General features: G+C 38.9%; 1 protein-coding gene across 1 annotated transcript in view; it reads left to right on the forward strand.

Moving 5' to 3' along the window:
• KLF13 (KLF transcription factor 13) overlaps positions 1–15,475 on the forward strand; it is a 36,325-nt gene extending 20,850 nt beyond the window's left edge. Inside the window, exon 2 of the mRNA XM_069026035.1 lies at positions 9,661–15,475. Coding sequence (XP_068882136.1) covers positions 9,661–9,953 — 293 coding nt within the window. The 3' untranslated portion in view covers positions 9,954–15,475. The remainder of the gene's footprint in view (positions 1–9,660) is intronic.
• The last annotated feature ends 2,240 nt before the right edge of the window (positions 15,476–17,715 follow it).

Genomic DNA, 17,715 nt, shown 5'->3' on the forward strand with positions numbered 1-17,715 from the left:
GCATTGTAAACACCATCTCATACAATTGTGTATATTACCATTTTTCTGGATGATGGATTCCTACCTTTGTAGGAGATGGCTAGAGTTTTGATTGCTCACAGCTTTACAGGCTAAGAGGTATTGCTCTGCTGATAGTGCATTTAGTGTCCATGCTATCAGTGCAGTCACATAGCAAACTTACAGCAAATATTACAGAAAAGAGTCAAGAGAAATACTACTTATGTAGACTTTGACAAGGCCTCCTAGAAGATATAGCAGTAATGTAGTTGCTGCCATGAAGTTTTTTCTAGACATGAAAAGAAAACTACTTGCCTTGTGAGGTGTGGGGAGCATCCTTCATGCTCATTATACTTCTGTGAGGAGAAAACACATATGTGCATCTCCTCCTTACCTAACGTGTCTAACCTGAATACCCAGAGTATCAAGGAGCAAATTTATGTCTGAGAGGACCTGCTGTTACTGCATTTGTATATGATCAACCCTAACTCCCCTTGAAGCACCTTACTAAGAATTTGAAGCTGTTTTGCTAAATTTCAATGCTTTAGATACCAACAAGAATATTGATTCTTTCATTTTTTGTTGTGGCTCCTAGCAGTTTTGTGGTGGGAAGCTGGGGAGGGGAGCAAAACCAAAGATGCTCTCATCACCCTTTACTAAATGAACTCCCATCATTTTGCTAGTAATTGCAGGTAGTTTGTGACTCTTGGTTAATAGAGCGATGAGGAATCCCTAAGCCATAGGAGTGTTTTAAACATTACGTGTCTCTGTTCCCTCACTCCCCCTTTCTCAGCCTTCACTTTCAGAGTTGCCTTTCTGCTGGCTTTTCTGTTCCACTGGATTCTTCTGATGCATCAAGTTGAGTCATCAGATGCACACATTCGTATCTAAGTGATGAGTGGATGACCGGGTTAATTAATTATTCAGAAAGTTATGGAAGTGCCTTTGGTCCAATGCGTTATTCAGCTAATTCAGCTTCTTTGCTGAAGTAGCTTTAAATACTCCAGTTACTTCTCGAGAGAATGATTTCAAAGATTTGTGTCTATATATCTAGGCCCCATAATAAAAGGAAGGAATCTTGAATGTTAAACTCACCTTAGTGATTTTGTCTCTGGTTGTGTTTCAAAAGAAAAACTCTTTAACATACTTAACACACCCACACCCACACATCTACCCACTCACCACAGCTGTGTTTTGGTGTAGTCTGTATAATTGACTTCAGAGCTTCACAAACCTCTTGCCTAGTGTAGCTGATTTTTTGTAGTTTCAAAGGAGAAAGGAACACACAAGACAGGGAGGAGTTGTCTGAAACCAGGAAGTGACAAACTGCACAGGGGAAAGCCCAATATTGGCTTTGACAAGCATTATGTATCTTAGTACCAAGGGTGCAGTAAAACAAGTAGCTTCTCAGTGCTCAAGTCTACAGATGTGGAAATCCTGAAGGGATTTTAATGGCTTTTTTATCATCTTCAACTGATGGGAAAGAATTTTATTTCTCAGTTGCCCAGCAGGATTACCTGTGCTTTGGAGTACTCTCTAGCAGAGAGGAGCAACAGTGTGAACATAGCTAGGGAGAAGAAAATCAAACAAAATTAACTATGTATCTATGGAATTATAACCTAACTATACCAGAGCAGAGAAGATCATAAAATACACGTTTAGAAAATATGCGTGGTCTTTCTAGCATGGGCTTCAGGTTGGTTGTTTCTTAGCCATGGCAGTGCATAGTATGTTAGTGCATCTTTGTGCTCTTTGAAGGGACAACTCAAAACAGACACAATGTTTTGAAGGGCTGCATCACTTTACCACCAGTTTGCAAAATGACTCCAGAGGACAAAAGTACAAGGAAGTGAAAGCAGCTTAGCATAACTCTGGAAAATGTTTCTTGTACTTAATGTGCTGTAGGGAATCACCCAAGGGTCTTTGGTCATACTGCAATGCCACAAAGTATATTCTCAGTCACATTTTCCGCATAGATCCAAAATCTATTTCAAGATTTCTTTATGAAGTGGAGGATAGACTTGGTTGTCTTTGGAATTCCCTTGTGCTTATAAACACAGGGAGTTTAGTGGAAGTTGAAATCACAAATGAAATTGTTCCCTTTGAAGATCAGATCTCCAGTTAGTCACTTAATAAAAATGTCAGGCATTTAATTGTCATGGATAAAAAGCTGCCAATAAATGTTAATGAAGAATATTAAAAATTTTGCATTTCTTTGCTAGCAATAAGTATAGAAACTCCATTTTTTGGTGTACAGTTTTTCACTGACAAGTAGTCAGAAGATTGTTTAGACTGACTTATTTCAGAAAAATTGTGTTAGTGTGTTTAATTTACTCATTTCAGATTAACATCTTCATTGTCTTGAAAACTGTCCCCAAAGCTAAAGGAATTTAGTGTTACAAACAACCATATCAAAAGAAGTAAAACATTTTTGTCAACTAAAATTAAAATTATTATGGGTTTCTTTGTTTGCTGAATTCTTCTGCAATTCAATGGGTTTTTTTAAGTTTTCAGTTGAGCAGGAAAAAAGGTATCCACGTAGTTCTAGCCTTTCTTTCAGTTTTCCATTCAAAACCTTAGGAAAGGATATAGCAATATTTCTTTTTATTAAATTCATGGCCATTTCATTTTAAAGCCAATTTGCTGTAAGATTTATTTTCCAGATCCTGGAACATAACTTCTAGCTACTTACTGGTTGTTTGTGTGAAATGGTCTGGAACTATGTTTCAGCTGGGAGTGGAACACAGAGCTTAATTTACTGAACACACAGTGGTGTGCAGCAGAGATGAAGCAGGAACTAAACAGGAGTCAATCAGGAGTTAAAATGGCAGGCAGAAAAGGACTTGGTAGAGCTAGCAGGTTCAAATTTCAGATTCTTAATTCACTGTGCAAAAATGCAAGATAAAAAACATTTTTAAAATGCTAAGCTATGTATATCAGAGCAGTTCAACTTGGGCAACCCTGTTTGAAAAGAGATTCAGTAAAGCCTAAAAAAATCTAACATAATGGAACGCGTATTTTAGACAATAGAAAGATTATGTGGTGGAGGGTCCTGGGGAAAAAAAAAAGATGGAATAGGCTTGAACGATTCTGCTTTGACAAAAGAGAAGCAAATGTGGCTGATAAAAATACAGTTAAGTAGTTAAAATTATTATAAATGGAGTTTTAAGACATTATTGAACAGGTTTGAAATAAAAGCCCAGAATATAACTGATCAAATGCAAGCTGTTAAAAAAATTGCTTCCATTTTGGTGAAAGTGAGTGTTAATATATTTAAGAGGACCAGATATCTGCATGGAACATACCAAATGAACTATTTTGGTTCTCAGACAGACCTGTCTGTGGTTAAGGCTAGGGAAGGAATTTTTCACTACTTATATTTCTCTGGCACTGTAGCTGTTATCATTATAGTATCTGACCGTGTGTGCTTGTCATTTGCTATTTGAGTTGTTCTAGTTACTGTGGTTGTAACAGATAAATCCCAGAGTGTAATCTGTGCTCCCAGATGGAGTAATACAAACACTTCCACAGCAAACGGTAACACACACTGACTTCATATGTAAACTTGCCACTTGGAAATTCCCCTGACAAGAAACATTCATACATGACTAAATAACTCAATGAAAATGTTAAGGTACAGAAAATAAACCAAGGATTTCAATAATGGATGCTATGGTAGCTGTCGCAGCTCCCACTCAGTAGTAGTTTCCTATACACACAGGAAACATAAGATCCAGTAATTTATAAATGTAATGACTGGATTTGTTAAGGTCAAAATAAAGATACGCACACTTTAAAGTGAATGAACTTTGTAGATGCCTGGGTTTGTGCCTGCTGGAATTCTGAGAACTCCAGTTCAAAAAAAAAGGTCACATGACAAATAATGGAATTAGCAGGAATTTGCATGCTTCTGTCTGCAGGTCCTAGTGCAACCTAGCTGCTGTTGCTATGTGTCCTAGGGGCATGGGGGACTGTTATGTGCCAGTGTCCAGTAACATGGGAACTCTAACTGGAGCTTTTCTTGGATTTGGACATTCATATCACACTCCCACACTGGGTTTCCAGTGTCTAGCAACAGTCTAATTTCACCCTGTAACTTTTCTTTTCACTGAGAACATTACTAAAACATCCTCATTTCCTGGAACTAGTGAAACTTAATATTGCTGAATTTGCTACATCTGTTAGATGTGGGTGAAGGTGGCCGAGATACTCCAAAGCTGTTGGACAGACACAAAAGCAGATGCAAAAAACCTGATTGCATTTGGCTTATTTGGTTATGAAATATCACCCCCAAAATCATTAATTTAAAATAAAGTGGTTTTGTTTTATAGGAATTTGAAATTGTGAGGCTTTGGAATGTTTTTATCCCTTTTATCCCATTTGCCTAACATCAAGGTATTATTCTCTCTTGCACTGAGATTATGGATTTGTTATTTGACCATGCAAAAGGGCTTTTTTATAAACAAGAGAATATCAGAAATCAAAATATTCATAAATACATATCAGTACTATTGAGTGATGACCTCTCCTCTCCTCTTTTTTTTTTTTTTAAGTAACAGCCCAGTCTCAAGAACATAGTCTGCTTGGCTGAATGTTTTTCCCAGGACAGCATTTCCTCTCCTGGAGGAAGGCCTCTTCAGTCACATCTCTATTTAACTGTCTGCCCATCATCCTCCCCACCCAGCCTGCTGATGTGTGTTTCCAAATATACTCTTAATTATGTATATGAAAATGTAGAAATGTAAGAATAGCACACGGTGGCATGTTCAGGCTTCTGGTCTGTTTTTATAACAACGTTCAACCCTGTTCTGAGAAGCAGCAAAACAGATTAAAGATCACAGAAAATTGTTTCTGATTTTCTGTTTCTGGTTTTGCAGGCACTTGTGGAATTCCCAGGATACAAATTTCTTTGTTACTGCATGGTCTTGACATGTGCTTGAAGATGGTAACATAATGTGAAGAGCTATTACATGAGTTAAATTGAAAAAAATAGCCCCCAGTATGTGGTTTGACTTGATAATACTCTAATCTGTAGGTCACTGGATGTGACGCTTCAAATTGTTCACATACAATTGCCTAATCTTTGCATTTTAAGTTGGAAAATGGTTAGGTTCACAGTTGTCTTAAACTGTCTGGGAATTTCAGTCATTAGTAGGTTATTTTTAAAATATGCTTAGGCCTACACAGTACTTGCTATCTTTTTTTAATTGATATTCAGATGCTGGATGTCAGATGAATTGGTGAAGCAGGAAGCAGATTATTCCAGGGTATGTACAGGAATCTCACTGTATAGGAAAAGAATCCTATGTGCACTAAAAAGATTGTACAAATCAAGCTCAGTAGACCTCCTATCTGGTACCACGATCTCTGTAGTTTCTGTTTCCCATAACTACATACAGTTGCCTCACTATATAATGATTGACAAATACAGAGTAATACAAAGGACCCTTATGTAATATCATAAGAACAGGCTGGCTCTAGTTGCTTCTGAACCCTTTCCAGCAAGAGAGGATAGAGGTGCATTTTTTAAATGCTGTTTCTATGGCCCACGCAGCTCTGGGTTTCCTTCGGCAGGCTGCTCTGCCAGACAATGTGAACAGCAAGGCCTGTGCCCCTGAAAGGAATTCAGAACTTGGTGCACCTGCAGAGCTCACGTACTTTCACTTGGTGAGCACTGCAAGTTTCTTAATGTGGCTTTACACTATCTGCTTTTTGACAGGGTGGAGTTCAGGAAAAAGCCAAAAATGTTCTTGATTGTATGATTTTCAGTTGAGATCAGCTGAATCTAATTCTCAAATGTAATGTTTTTCCATCAGTTTGTGTAACTGTAACACAAGTTATGTGATGTCATGCCCTGGCAAAGGAGCTAGAAAGGCTACCATTTAGGAGGATTTAGAACATGGATATCCAAATCTATTTAAAATTGTGAAAAAATAATTAAAGTATTCCTTATCTTTTAAAGGCATCTCTTGCCTGCCTCTCCAAAGACAAAGAATATGGAGTTGCTTTTTCATTAATTCATTTTCAAGCATCTTTATCTTTTGGAGACTTAGGACTCTTTGAGACATGTTAGTAAGGCTCATAATGCACAAAGATACTGCTGCTACCAAGGCACAGCATTAAGACTCTCAGTATACACATTCACATTCTTGATGTGTTTCCTGCCATATCTAACATACTTGAAAACACTTCTACAATTCTCTGTAAGATCACATTCTGCACTCAGTGTATAAAGGTAAAATTCTGACTTCAGCATTACCTAAAACGGGCTAAAAGAATCCTTATTGTGTTGTTTTACAGCCATTTTAACAGTGAAAGCTCTCTGTTGAGAGCAACATGTCCATGGGTTACTGCTTATGCAGGACTGTTGTACTGTGGCTGCATGTTCCCTAATGAGATTAGGCAATCAATTCATATAATCTCTCATTCTGTTGATTGCTTTACTGCTGGTTAAAGGACATTTATATAACTTACCTGCACAGAAAACCACATCCCTTTTGTTTGAGAGATGAGAATGATGACAGACTGTGAATTTCCATGTGTCGTTTTGGAGCAGCAGCTGGGTCTTGCCTTAATTAATACCCCACAGCAACTTTGTTCCAGACTGTGTACTAATTTTTTATGAACAATAATGACTCTTATGTCTTCACACAAGACATCTAGCATTTCTTCACAATACAGTTTTTCTTTGAAGAGGAATTGCTAAACCTCAACAAAGCTGGGAAGTACTCTAGAGAGCTATTACCACTACTAGAGAGTGATGCCAGCTGTCAGTGGAAAATCACTTGGCCAAGAAACTTAAAGACAAGTACCAAGAAGATACAAAATCAAGACAAGAGAGGACTGAGGAAAATAGTCCCTAGGAAGGAGAAAATAGTCCCTAGGAAGGAGAAGGACAGGGATGGTAGAAATATAGTGGAAGAAGTACCACATTTTTTGGCTCAGCACCCAAATCCTCACCACCATCATTAACATCAAATCAGACAGGTGAGTGGGAACCTGAGTGTTCTCATCCAGATCTGATGTGCAGTGAGGAGAAGGGCAGATAAGTTGTGCAATCCCTTCATTACCTGCTAGTGCTGGATAACACTGATGTTACACAATCCTGCTTCAGAACCACCTCTCTTGTTAGGAACTGGAATGTTGTGCTTACTGCTGGCTGCCAAATGATAGAACCATGGACAGGAGCAGCTGGTGCCATTAAACTCATCAGCACAAAAGGTACCATTTTGTCTGTGCTTCATGGTAGTGTCAACAACAGAAGCAAAACATTGCATGAAAACTTTGGCCTTCCTTGTCTGAAAGCACTCATTTCATGGGACAGTTCTTCAAGTGGAGTAAATTTGCTGATACCATTTGTAGTGAAAATAAACACAGATAAATTAACTCAGGCAATAGAAATATCCAAAGGCTACTATCTTACCAAAAACTGATGCCATAGCTCAGGGATGAGGAACTCTGATTCTGCAGGCCAGATGTACCCCTCAGACAATGTCTTACTGCCCTTCTTCCCAAGGGTACTGAAGTCCTCTTAGATGTATGTCTGTAGTATGACCAAAACATAGGGAGAAGACCAGTGAATGTGGTCACCCAACAGGGGCGTCACACCACAGGCATGTCCCACCACAGGCAGGAACATATCTAAGAACACATGACTGGATACATGACAAACAGCAAAAACACATTTGTTTCCCATTTCTAGCAGATGGAGAGTTCAGTCCCTGACAGTTTACAGGCAGGGTAAGACTAAGGAGGACATTGAATGGATTTGCATGGGTTATTTTAAGCAACAGACAGTATCCTTTAAATCCAGTTGGTTGTGGTTTTATTCTTAAATTCATTTGTGGAACCCTGAGTGTTTTAGGCTTTAGGTTAGGGGAAGCCACCTGAAAGCAGTTCTGTTCATCTTTGCTGCCTTTTGCCAGTCCCTAGGAGAGGGTGGTCATGGTTCTCCATACTACAATCTCTGTGTGCACCGCACAGATACAACCACTGCATTATCCATTGTGGTTGTAGGTGTAGTGAAATCCACCAAATGTGCTTGCGAACAATTGATTCTAATGAGCCTTGGTCTTTTCTCCTAAATAATCAAGGAAACATCAGGGACACTTGCTTTCTCCAGATTCTTGAACAAAATCCTACTTAAAAAAGACTTGCTTGTCTGTTCATTGAAACACGTGAACAGAGAGAAAAGGAACCTATACAACTATTTTTCTGAGCAGGAGCTTCCTAAGCAGATTCTGAAGATAAATGTTATTGCCAAATCTGTGAATTTAAAGCAGATTATTGGCTGCTTAGATTGAAGACTTGCTGGGGTCAATTTTGCTCTCAGACAGTTTTAATTAAGGTGCATCGAATTTCTCCAGGAGGCTAATTTATTTCTGTATTTCCTATTAAGTGTACTGTGGAGGGAACTTTCATTTCTTATTTTGGCCCTGAATTTATATAGCTCTCTGGGCCTCTTGAACAGGTTATTCAGAATTAGAAACATTAGGATTAGTGCAAGTAGGAAGTTATTAAAATTACAACTAAAAAAAATGCTAAGTCTATGTATTCACAAAAGAGTAAGATGTTCTCAATTAATAAAAATCAGAGAATATGTGATGTTCAGACTCAGTGACAGTAAGAACTAAACCAATATGCAGAAGTAGTAGACAGCGAATGTCATGATTTAACGTTTTCATTTTTATCAAATGGAGAAACCAAGGATGGGAGCAGATAATATGAGGTGCCCAAGCTATGCAGCACGTCAGTGATGAAGCTGGGAATATATTCCAGATACCCATCTACCCAACAACGCTACTTCTGTTTGCAGCCTGTGCACAGCTTCCCAGGCTGCACATCTACCACAGTGCCCAAGTGCAGACCTCTAGCACAGCCCTAGGACAGCACCAGACATCTGTTCCATGTCTGAGATCTGTTCAGAACTGCACCAGGTCACCAGATCACTGTTTCTGTGAGCTCACTGCTCATGGATCCAAGCTTAAGTGTCACAGCTCGTGGGGTTTATGTTAGCTATTCAAAAAAGGCTGGTACCTTCAAGGTGACACCTGTCCCCAGCTGGAATACAGCGCTCCCTGCCTCACTTCAGAATGAGACCTAAGGCAGTGAACAAGAGAAACTGTAGTAGTTTGTAGCAAGTGCAGTAAACACAGGCTCAGCTGTGGAGAATACAAGGTGAGAGAGCCTCACATCCAGTGCCTCAAAATTGCTGTTTTGCATTTTTACCATAACTTTTTAAATAGCTGAAGAGGAAGACTTCATCGCACCTTCTGAACTTCAGCACTGAGTGAGACACATAGGGAGAGCTTGGAGGAATAAGTGAATACACTATAAAACTCAGTACAGATATTATTAAGTCACAAAGTTCAACAGACCACAAGAAATAAAAGATGTGATATCCATGAAAGGATCAGGAGCCCAGCATCCCTGAAGACCCAGTTATCAAATAAGATATATGACTAGTTTGACTGACAATATTTTTTAATGGAATACTACAGCAGCCTCCTCTCTGGCAGAGGGTAACACACCTTCTCCATCCAGTTAGTGCCAAGTGGCATCCACCCGGCTTCCAACCTTTTAGTTCTATCTTCTGCACACAAAAGAATAGCCCATGGAAGACGCTGCTCTCCCTTCTAACCGTGCCGTGTTTGCTCCCTGCAGGTGAGCGGCCTTTCGAATGCAACTGGCAGGGCTGTAATAAGAAGTTTGCTCGCTCGGATGAGCTGGCCCGGCACTACCGCACTCACACCGGAGAGAAGAAGTTCAGCTGCCCCCTGTGTGAGAAACGCTTCATGCGCAGCGACCACCTGACCAAGCACGCCCGGCGCCACGCCAACTTCCACCCCAGCATGCTCAAGAGGAGGAGCGGCAGCAGCTCCCGGACAGGCTCTGTCAGTGACTACAGCCGCTCGGACGCCTCGAGCCCCACGATCAGCCCCGCTAGCTCCCCATAGACTACCTGCACTGGATGTCAGCACTTTGCCTCTAATGCCTAACGTGGAGTTTTGTTTGTGTTGCACACATTTAAAAACTCTGTTGCTTCCCCTCCTTCCGTTCCCACCCTCTCTTTTTTAAAAATCAGTAAATAGCTGCCTCCCACTGCAATTTTTAGTCAGATTTTCTTTACCCAACCACACAAGTGGCTATTCTAACCTCATGGACAGACAGACTTACATGTTACACTTAGTGACTCCTGCTGTCTCAATATTTCATATATTTTGCAAACATTTTTGGATCCTCTTCATTATTCTTTTTAAGAAAATGAAAAATATCTAAAAAAAAAAGGAAAAAAATCCGCTTAATTAATTCACCTCAGGTGTCGAAGTAGTTTGTAAAACCGGATTGCACAATATGAGCATACCTACACTTAAAAATCAACTGTGTTGGATTTGTGTCCCACTTCTCCTTTCTCAGGGATGGATATTTATGTTACACAATAATTACAATGAAGACACACCCTAACCACGGCCTTAGTCTGTAAATATAATTGCACTCAGAAGCTTTTTGTTAGGTTCTTTCACACACTGGGGAAAAAATAAAAAGCAAGCAAACAATACAGAAACCAACCCAATACTGGAATGTAGTACTGGACTCTTCCATTGTTTATTTTCCTGATTATACACCTATGTTGGGGAGTGTCCAAACAGGAGTCTTGTCTTTCTTCAAGCTGCCCTGTGCTTACGGTAGCAAGCTGTCTTCTCACTTCATGCTGAAGATGCTCCAAAACCAACTTCCTACTGCAAAAATCTCTGTGAGGTTGATAAACTTGTTTGTTGGTTTGTTTGACGCTAGATAATATTCTGAGAAAAAATTTTCCACAAGATGCCTTAAATAAGTAACCTAAATCACAAAGAAACAAATTTACACTGGGTAACATTTTGTTGCAAGGTGGCCTGGAATCTTGGAGACATTCTGTTGTCACTCTCTCCAAGTTGTTAAGTTGTCTGCACTGCCTGTTCAGTATGGGACCAACAGAATATTCAGATCAAACCACACTGACTTGAACAATTTCCTTTATATCTTCCTCCTTTATTTTCTTGTTGGTTTTTTTTTAATGAACTATGGAAATAGCATTACTGAACCAATGCCCACCAAAACTGTTATCAAGGTACTTACCTGCTGAAGAGCTGTATCTTAGAAAGAAAAATTGGCTAAGACATAGTTTCTGTATTCTGTTGCATCAGAATTGTGGTTGTGGATAAAAGGAAGTGAAAATCATAAGGTATTTCTGACTGGAAAAATAAAATATGCATTTTTAAGTTCAAAATAAAATTACATTATAGCTCAGCACTACTTCAAGTTTCTCAAAAATACACATACCAGCATAAAGCAAGGTGCTCTTATTTCTGAATAACTGCTTAATAACAGAAAGGGAATATTGGCTAGTTTTCAGTAACTTTCAAATATTTAACACTAGATAGAGCACAAAGAGGTAGATTTTTATGTTTTATATGGTAGAAAATACAGTAAAAAACCAGGAGCATTGTGATGTACTGAAAAACTCACTGGCAGCAAATACACTTTCCTTGATTTGTATGGGATTGATGGTGCATATTATAAATTCAGGTCCTTTTGATTCTGGAATTTTGGGATGTTTGCTGTTTTTACTGTAGGGTATAAATGCAGTTAAGTGTAGCATGTGAAAAGAAACTCTCTGTGCCAGACCTGTCATTTGATATTAAGTGAATGCCTCCAGATTCCCAGTGAACCTGTATCTTACTTGCTGCTTTGCATTGATCCAATTTTGCAAGGTTTTATTGTACTGTATGTTAACTGTGAGAAGCTAATATAGATTTCCAAGTAGTTTCATAGGTACTTCTATAATATACATTATTCCTAATACTACACATTATATTAGTTGTATAGAGAAATACTCCAAGTATTTATACAACTATACAACTGTAAATCTAAACAAGTGCAGATGTTTCAGTATTTTTTTCCTGTTCATTTGCTTCAGATTTCACCTCTGTTAATTTCCCCCTTTGAATTGAAAGTTGTGCGAGGCACAATTCTACTGTTTCATTTCACAGAAAATAAAAGAACATTGGAAGGGTTTTTTGCAAGATGATAAATAGAGTTAATGTGATGAGTTGCCCAACCTCTGTAGTTAGGGGAAAACCAGATCTGTTGGCCTCAACAGATTTCCTCTTCTCTTTTTTTTTTTTTTTTTTTTAAATCTCATCTACTGAGATACACAATTTTAACAACTTGATAGAATTCAGGTGACAGGAATTCACATTCCAATCATTTCTGGGACTGCTAAAAGTGCTCTTTTGCTGTAGTTAGTAGAGAGGCATTTCAGATATCTAGCTCAAGGAATTCTACAGGTCAGCTGTGTCTTGTGCACATACTTCAAAACAAGTCAAACACTTTTCTCATTGTCATTATACCTTAAGAGACATATATGGAGGAAAGGGGGAACAACCAAAATCAAAAGGAACACTAAGTATTGGCAAACATTTTAGGCTACATGTTCCAAATTCATTTTGTTGTAAAACCACCTTTTCCAACAAGAGCATCATTTAATCTTCAGGAAAGGAGGAACCACTCCAGTCCATTTATTTAGGACTTAACAATTAAGCATGACTCAGTTTATACATTGCAAACAAGTTGTTGTACTAGCCTGGAGAAGGAGTATTTGCACCAGGTTTTATTAGTACTGAGATTATAGGACAACGTATTCTGAGGGACACAGAACTATGTAATCTTTAACTCAAACAGTGAGCTAACATTTTACTTGTATTCTTCATAGATATTACTAGTAATTCTCAAAGTTTAAGCAGGAAAAAATAAATTGGTTCAAAGTCAAATTTTCAGTTCAGTCAGTTCATTTAATGAGAACACCATGGGACTGTATATAGCCAACATAACACTTTCAGGAAATTCTCTGAAATTGGTCATTAAAAGTTTTTTGTTTTTACATCTTAGCTGTAAATACCTCAGCATGTATTAGGCTGACAGTCAAGTTACTGCGTTTTAAAATCCCAGCTAGAGTTTCAAATATCTCCATTAAAAGTTCAATACATTATAGGTTTAGGATAAAATTATAGACTCCAAACCACTAGTATTTTCCAAAACTGAATGTGAGCAAGAACTTCTCTTAATATTTTCATATGAAAAAAGAGTGTTTGGGGTTTTCTGGCATCTGCTAGAAATGTCTAATTATCAGCGAGGTCATTAGACTCCATTCTCATGATGGTTCCTCCTGAATTTTGCCGATATAAGAAGTCAGAACAGCTCAAATTATGTTTTGAAATCTGTGTGCTTATCCAAACTAACCTCAGATTTTTACCCTTCTGTTGTTTCACCCAGCAGTGTAATCTAAAACAGCCTCCTGGCACAGCAACAAACATGTCACACTCAGGAAATACTGCTCTGGCAAGGTGCAGGTTTCTCCATCTGGAGGAGTGTGCATCTCTCCTGCTTCCTTCTATCCCCATGCAATCTGTTGAGGTGTTCTTACAAAATACAACCATGATTTTTTTTTTTTTTTTTTCATTTCAGACTATAGCAACAGCTTTATTATTATTATTAAGAAAGCCCTGAAAGTTTGTTTTTCTCCAGCCATGATTCCTACTTCCTCTCTAAGTGTTGAGCTGAACTGCCTTGCTATAGGAAATGGGTGCAAGTGAAAATCATCACCTTGCTACCACTGCTCAGCTGAAACTAAAAATGCTCTTAGAAACTTATACACCCCTTCCATTAACCTCATCCTGTGCAAAGGCCTAATGGCAACATGAATTCAGTTTTCATCCTGCTTGTTAGAAAGCAGTCCTGGTAAATTCCTGGCAGCTAGATTTTGTCAGAATTTTTTGTATCTGCAAATTAATTGTTCCTTGCTTTTATAATACATGCATAGTATCTGTTTACATAACTGCAAAGGTATATATTTATGACAAGTCATCAGAAGCCTCTGTTCGGTGGTAACACCTAATTCCTGTATGTATCCCACCCTCTTTACTGCATTAACCCTTGCCATAAGTTGTAGCTACGAGAGCCTCTGTATACCTTTAAACCTCATTACCCTGTGCCCAGACGTTCAGCACTCTCCTTGTCTCATGCAGCCAGGCATTAAAGGCTGTGTGAGGAGCATACCAGTTTCACAACTGCTTTTCTCCACTGCTTTGTTGTGAGTTACAGAATTTTACTTTATGAAGTGCAGTGTTGTTTTTGCCTTTTTATTGCCATTAGATTTACTAGTTCATCAGGTCATGCCTACAAACTAACTTTCAGGTGCTCTTTTACTCTATCAGACCATCTGTTTGTGCATTGGGTGCTAACATCTAGTCTATGTCAGTGAATGGTATGATGAACATCTGTGTTTGTAACTCTCGGGGATATGAGCTATAGCCTTAGGCAGAAGAAAATATCCAAATTATACCTGTTTATCCCATAAGCCAGAATATAGAATGCAAAAGCCCATCCATTGGTATAGGTTTTTATAAATATATATATTTATATATATGGATTTATATAAGCATATGCACATATATATATAAAAATACATATATATGTGTATATTGTATAGTGTATGTGTGTATACATAAATACACAGCAGTGTGTCTGTACTACACGCTGAATAATGAAGGGATGTCTACAGAGCAAAAATAGGTATCCATTTCATTATAACTAGTGCTGGACCTGAACCAAATTCCTAGATCCAAATGCCATTGCATTTGGAACTTTAGAACCTGTGGGAGATTTGTGGTTGAGTTTCATCTCTGGTTACAGGTGCATTTACTTGTGTATATTGTCCATTTGGGGGACATGTGTGTGCATGCACATGTGCTTTTCCAGCACTGAGTGGGGGACAAAGGACGCGTGTGCCAGGGAGTGTGCATGTGTTCACAGCTAAACTTCCAGCTTTGGTGAACTGTAAAGCTGCCAGTGTCATCCTCACTTGTACAGGTTTATCAGCAGCACATGAAAGCTTCCGTGGCTCACTTTTCAACTCTTTAAATCACTACATTGAAGTATTACAGTTGTACAGTTATATGTTCATCTATTCTTGCTCTGCTGTAACTTTTTATGTATTTTGCATTGCATAGATTATATATTGTGATAATGTCCTATGCAACAACTATAAAAGGAAAAAATGGAAAAAGGAAGAAAATTAAGAACTGTAAAATATTGTCTTAACTTGTATGCATGGTTAGTGAGGTTTACATTTTCCAAAATAAAACTTATAACTATGAAATACTGGTTTTCTCTTAATTTCCTTCTCTATTTATCACCTAAAAAGCATCGTTAATATTTCTGCTGTTCATTTGAGACTTGATATCTTGTTTGGTGTCTTTATTTAAATTTCACCCAGTGCTATTGTTTAAAATTGTATTTCTTTTAACCATTGAGAGAGAGTTTTTGTGATGTTCGTTTTGTATTCTTCTGTGCTTTATCTGGTATTTTGTTGTTACATAGTGAAATTCCTTTCTCAAAGGTGGTATATATTGCATTTTTCTTTACAAGATGGTTATGGGATTAATATGTGTGACATAAAGTTTCAGAGAGTCAGCTGTCCTTTCTTTCAAAGCCCAGTTCTTGGCAAATTTCTGGTGTCATCTCTGCAAGTGGCAATACCATGTCAAAACAGTAGCAGTGTAATCTCACAGCATCCTGAAATGTTCTGTCCTAATTTTAAAGATGAGAAAATTGAAACACAAATTTGTGCCACTTTCTCAAAAACATAAGGCATTGGCAGATGTGAAGGAATGAATCTGAAGTTTCTTGAAAATACAGGTTACACAACACTTTTAGGCACTGTTTGTTATAATAGCCTCTAAAGAGTAGCATTCTGGAAGTCTTCCTACAATGAAACATCCACCTTGTGTTTTACTAACAGGAGAGCAGTCAAAGATTGTTTTCTAAACTTGCTAGAAGGATGAAAAGGGAAACAATTATTTCCAAAGGAACATCCCTTTTCAGTTTAAGTACGGAGTTGCTGCCTTGATACAGTAATGTAACGTGCCTTCCCACCCAGGCACCCACACTCTGAAATGTGTATGTTAACACATTCTCTCCTGCTTCTCCTCTCCAGTTCCTAAATGCAAAGGTTTCTGTCTTGCCTGTGACTCAGCATTTGTCATGAAATGTTCATAGACTTGGCAGTAGTCCAGCAATTCAGAAGAGAAGCAAGAATAATGCTAGAATTAGGGTGGGATTTTCGTATCTCCATTTACCTGTGTATCATTTCTGGCTTCAAAGTAATCCACCTTAAGATTCATTGTGCTGGCTTTTCAAGGAACCACACCCATTGCATGCTTTGCCAGCTGACTGCAAGAGATTAAAGTGACATAAATATAAATACACAGTCAATAGAAAGAGATAGAAATGTGAGAGAAGATGAAGACTGAAATAGAAATGAGGTGAGGACAATCAGACAAGTGTAGCAGCTGACTAGAAAGGCTTGTACAGCACCAGAATACACATGGGGCTTCCTACAGAATTTCAGAGCAAGCAAGCAAGGCAGCACCTCCCAAGAAGAGCAGAAACTGCAGCATGTTTTCCAAGAGCAGCAGAGGAGGGAGCTAAGTCAAGCAATAGTTGAAGCAGGCAAGCACATGTTTTTAGCCAGCTACAGTGCATTGCTGGCACAGCTAAGAGGATAAAGAGAAAGGGAGGAATTATCTTAATAGATATCTCAATGCATGCAGCAGAAAAGGGATGCAGTCTGGATGCCCAGATATGTGAGCAGCAAGGGGGGAAGAGAGAAGCATGACTGAACATAAGCTTTGGGGGAGATTTGTGCTTTGGGCAACTTGGAGAACAAGATTATGTTAAACAAGTCATCAAAGAAACAAGAGAAGAAAAGAGACACGAGGAAACCTGAGGGGGGTTATAGGCAAGAGCAGGCTCCAAAGGTCTGCTAACAAAACCAAACCACTGAGCTTAGTAATAGCTCCACCTCACTGAGAGAAAACAGCCCAAGTATAATTGCTACTTCATCATAATTGTAAATAAAGGCTCAGCCTGGCCTACCTGGTTGGCACTGGCAGGAGTTAGATTTAATATTTGGTTCCCACTTGGCTGAAACAAATATTCAATCAAAAAAGAGGGGTTGGCACCAGGGGCTGGACTAAGGAAGGCTCCAGGATGCTCTTGCTGCCAGGTTTCTAATGAGCTGATATTTCTTCTGCGTCACTGGATGATTGTGCCTGGCTGAGCACAGCACAGCAGGTCTGGGCCTGCAGCACTAGGACTTACAGGGAATAATCCAAAGGGTCCCAAAGGTTCATAGTGCCCAGGCTGGCTTGTTCAGAGCTAACCCAAGTGCTGTCCCCAAGGCATACCAGGTAGGACTGGGACATCTCCCAGAGGGAACGTGTGGTATGCCAAGTTGGGGAATATGAGGACACCATTGAGGAAAAAGGCCCAGCTGAAGGACAAGAGAGATGGTGCTGGTTAGGGACTTTCATGTATGTGGCAGCATGAAAAGGGAGATGAGATGAGACCATGTGAGGAACAGATGAGAGGTGCAATAAATGGGAAAGGTAAGTTAAAGAGGGGGAAGATAAGTATAGAAAAATAAGGAGTATAGGGTAGGGAAGTTTGATGTAATTTTCTAGAGACAAAAGGAAAGGCCTAAGGTGCAAAATCCAAACAGGGTTCTAGAGGAAGGTAGCTCATGTGGTAGCAATTCCAGCAAACAGAAGGTGAGGCATGTCAGTGTGTGATAAACAGAGCTGTGTGTCTTTAAGAGACTAATGTTTGTGTTTTCCC

This window comes from Aphelocoma coerulescens, chromosome 10 (assembly GCF_041296385.1).
Source record: "Aphelocoma coerulescens isolate FSJ_1873_10779 chromosome 10, UR_Acoe_1.0, whole genome shotgun sequence".
In the NCBI taxonomy this organism is placed as follows: Eukaryota; Metazoa; Chordata; class Aves; order Passeriformes; family Corvidae; genus Aphelocoma; species Aphelocoma coerulescens.